The sequence below is a fragment of the Lingula anatina genome, chromosome 4, assembly GCF_051362555.1.
Source record: "Lingula anatina isolate TDL-2025a chromosome 4, LinAna3.0, whole genome shotgun sequence".
NCBI lineage: Eukaryota > Metazoa > Brachiopoda > Lingulata > Lingulida > Lingulidae > Lingula > Lingula anatina.
This window is the reverse complement of record NC_141770.1, coordinates 12911401-12914380: the sequence shown is the minus strand read 5'-3', so window position 1 is coordinate 12914380 and position 2980 is coordinate 12911401. Positions and strand designations below refer to the sequence as shown.

Below are 2980 nucleotides of genomic sequence, written 5' to 3'. Positions count from 1 at the left end.
GCATTTATCTTATGATAATGTATTTTGCCAGTTGACAATCATTGCTTAATACGAAATTCCCGAGACGAAGGTCATTATACCGAATTTCCATTGCTCTTAGCCATCTGCGGCCAAGATAGCCTCGGGGAGGGGCTTCAACCAAAGCTACCAACACGTAAAATCAACAGTCATCAAATTATATTTTCAGTAAGAAGCTCCTAATGCCCAAACGAACCATCATACGTGCGCAAAAACGATTGTTTTGACCATGAAATGTAGTTTTGCAGAGAAACTGAAAATTTTTTTCAGATACGGTGATTTTACACAAAGTCCAGCAAATCTCCCGAGTCGCATGTCACCACCTTGCAGATGTAGCCTCGTTTTTAAATGCCTTCCTGACACCAACTGAGGATAATTCTGGGCTTCCCTTTCACTTTGAAGCCGTCAGTCACTTTTATTGATGGAAATTGGACGCATGAGGGCGGTTCCAAGTACGAAACCTCTCCTATAAAAGGTTGACCTGTGTGTCCACCTCACTATCCTTGATTTCTCGGCTCGGATCTGACCTCAAAGCCTCAAATATGAAGTTCATCATTCTTGCTCTTTGCGTGGCTGCTGCCGCTGCTGTTGGAAAGGGACGTTATGGTTACGATTATGGACACTATAACTACCGTGGTGCCATCGCCAAGTAAGCATGCAGATTTTATACTCTGACTTTTTTATTTTATTTTTATCTTTTTGAATTTATTTTAAATACAAAGCAACAATAAATTGAATTTTTTTCCTTACAGCTAATATCTGATCGGTCAAGATTTCGTTTGTTTTAGCAAACCTATTTTATTTTATTTTATGCGATTGGTCAATAGGCCTTTGAAAATGTGCATTTTAGTTATCTTTGTTGTTCTTCTTTATTTTTCTCAGTTGAGGGATATCAAGTTCTATTTTTAACATATTGACATATTATACTTTAGCGCTGCTGCTGTTAGAGTAGCCGCCGCCAACCGTGCTGCCGCTGCTGGTGCCGCCGCCGGTAACGCTAGAAATGCTGCCAACGCCGATGCTGCTTACGCTGCCAATGCTGCTGCTGCCGCTGGCGCCGCTAGAGGTGTTGCTGCCGACCGTGCCAACGTTGCTGCTGCTGCTACCGCTGCTGCTGCTGCTGCCAGAGCCGACGCCAACGACAAGGAAGCTTTTGCTCAGGCTGCTGCCCACGCTGCCGCTGCTGCCCGTGCTGAGGCCAACGAGGCTGCCGCTGATGCCGCTGCTGCTGCCGCTGCCGCTGCTCGTGCCCGTGCTGCTGCCAACGCCGCTGCTGGTGCCTCCAACGCCGCTGATGCCCATGCCGCTGTCAAGACAGCCAGCGCTGTCCGTGCTGACAATGTTGCCGATGGTGCCGCTGGTGCCGCCGCTGTTGCTGCCGACCGTGCTGTCAGAGTTAGCGCTACCGTCGACGCTAGAGCCGCTAGAGCTAGAGCCGCCATCGAGGCCGCCAGACAGGCTGCTGCTGCCAGAGCCAGAGCCGCTGCTGCTGCCCAAGCCGCTGCTGCCGCCAGAGCCGCCGCTGCTGCCAGAGCCGCTGCTGCCGCCAGAGCCGCCGCTGTCGTCAAGGCTCCAGGCTATGGTTACGCTGACCTTGATTACGGATACGGTGGTTACGGAAAGAATGTTTATTAAACGGTAATCATCTGTATTCATCTATAGTTTCTAAAGTTATTTCTTCCACTCACTATGTTAAATTCTGGTATTTGACTTTAATAGATTAAGTACATAAATGAGATAAGAACGAACTGAAGAATGAGAGTCAGAGGTATTAATTCAGTCATCTTTTAATTAAGAAATGGAACGAAATTATCAATACTGCGTACAAATGGAGATCTTGACAAGGAGGGCGGTTTCGTCAATGGGTGTGATACTAGTGTCGCAATACTGAGAGGATGGCACAAAAACATTTTCAACTCTCAGGTTTTTAATTATGCTTCTATCCTCTTTCAGATGCAGCATGTAGAGTGGTGAAGGTAACCTCACAGACGACGCGACCACCCTCGTCGTAGAACGCTCGCAATTATTAACGATATTCCGTCGTTTGCTGATATTCTGTGTGATGTGTACTGTGATTACAATTGTAATAAATATAAAAAATATAAAAATATATACATCTGACTTTGTTCATTTGAATACCTAATGAATTATTGATATAGATATAGATTGTTGGAAAGTATGTGACAAAAACAGCGTGAATTTACTTGAAAATGGTGCACTTAACTTTGTGGCTAAACAAAGAAAAACAGCAATGAACTCCCCTTTTCCCTTTTTCCCTCTAAATTCAGTTTCGACGAAATTATTGAGACAGAATTTAAAAATTTGGACGGCATAATAGTTTCCAAATACAGGGATCGGGTTGTTTTCTGAGCGTTCAGGTGCCAATACAAATGCGCGTGCGTACTGAGGTACTTCCTGCAATGCGTTCTAAGTTCGTTTGTCTGGAAAGAAAATTGAATGCACTAAAATTCCTGAAGGTCGTCATGTGATAAGACATTTTAGATATTTTGACTTATTCAGTTAAGTTATCCTCGAAGTGAATTCATTGAACTATGCAGATGTGTTCAAAAAGTAAGAAATTCGTAAAAAAAAAAAAAAAGATCCTAAAAATAACTTATAGTGAGGTAAATACGCCAAAAAGATATCACAAAACCGCTCTCACAGCATATGAATGATTAAACTTATGAAATGTGAATACAATTATTCATAGATTTTCCACAATGGTCCAATGGTGTCCCGGGAGACGTAATACTAGCGTTTCTGAGGTTACTATGTCAACCCAAAATAGCGCATTGTATATATATCCTACCTGAGATGCTCTGGGTGCTAAAGGGCGCTGCATTCATGAAGAAATATAAAAAATTTAACTGGTGCTCATGCACATAAGTATAATGCCAAATTCAAAAATTAAAATATCAGTAAGTAATATTTGATTGAGTATTCATGGCCAATATTCTAGCGC

General features: G+C 43.1%; 1 protein-coding gene across 1 annotated transcript; it reads left to right on the top strand.

Annotated features, from left to right (window-relative positions):
- Window positions 1-498: 498 nt before the first annotated feature.
- On the top strand, window positions 499-2130 carry LOC106177738 (uncharacterized). Its single transcript, XM_013560599.3, has 3 exons — window positions 499-667; window positions 951-1656; window positions 1972-2130. Exons 1-2 carry the CDS (start codon window positions 561-563, stop codon window positions 1651-1653), a joined length of 810 nt encoding a protein of 269 aa, XP_013416053.1. The 5' UTR covers window positions 499-560; the 3' UTR covers window positions 1654-1656; window positions 1972-2130.
- Window positions 2131-2980: the final 850 nt, after the last annotated feature.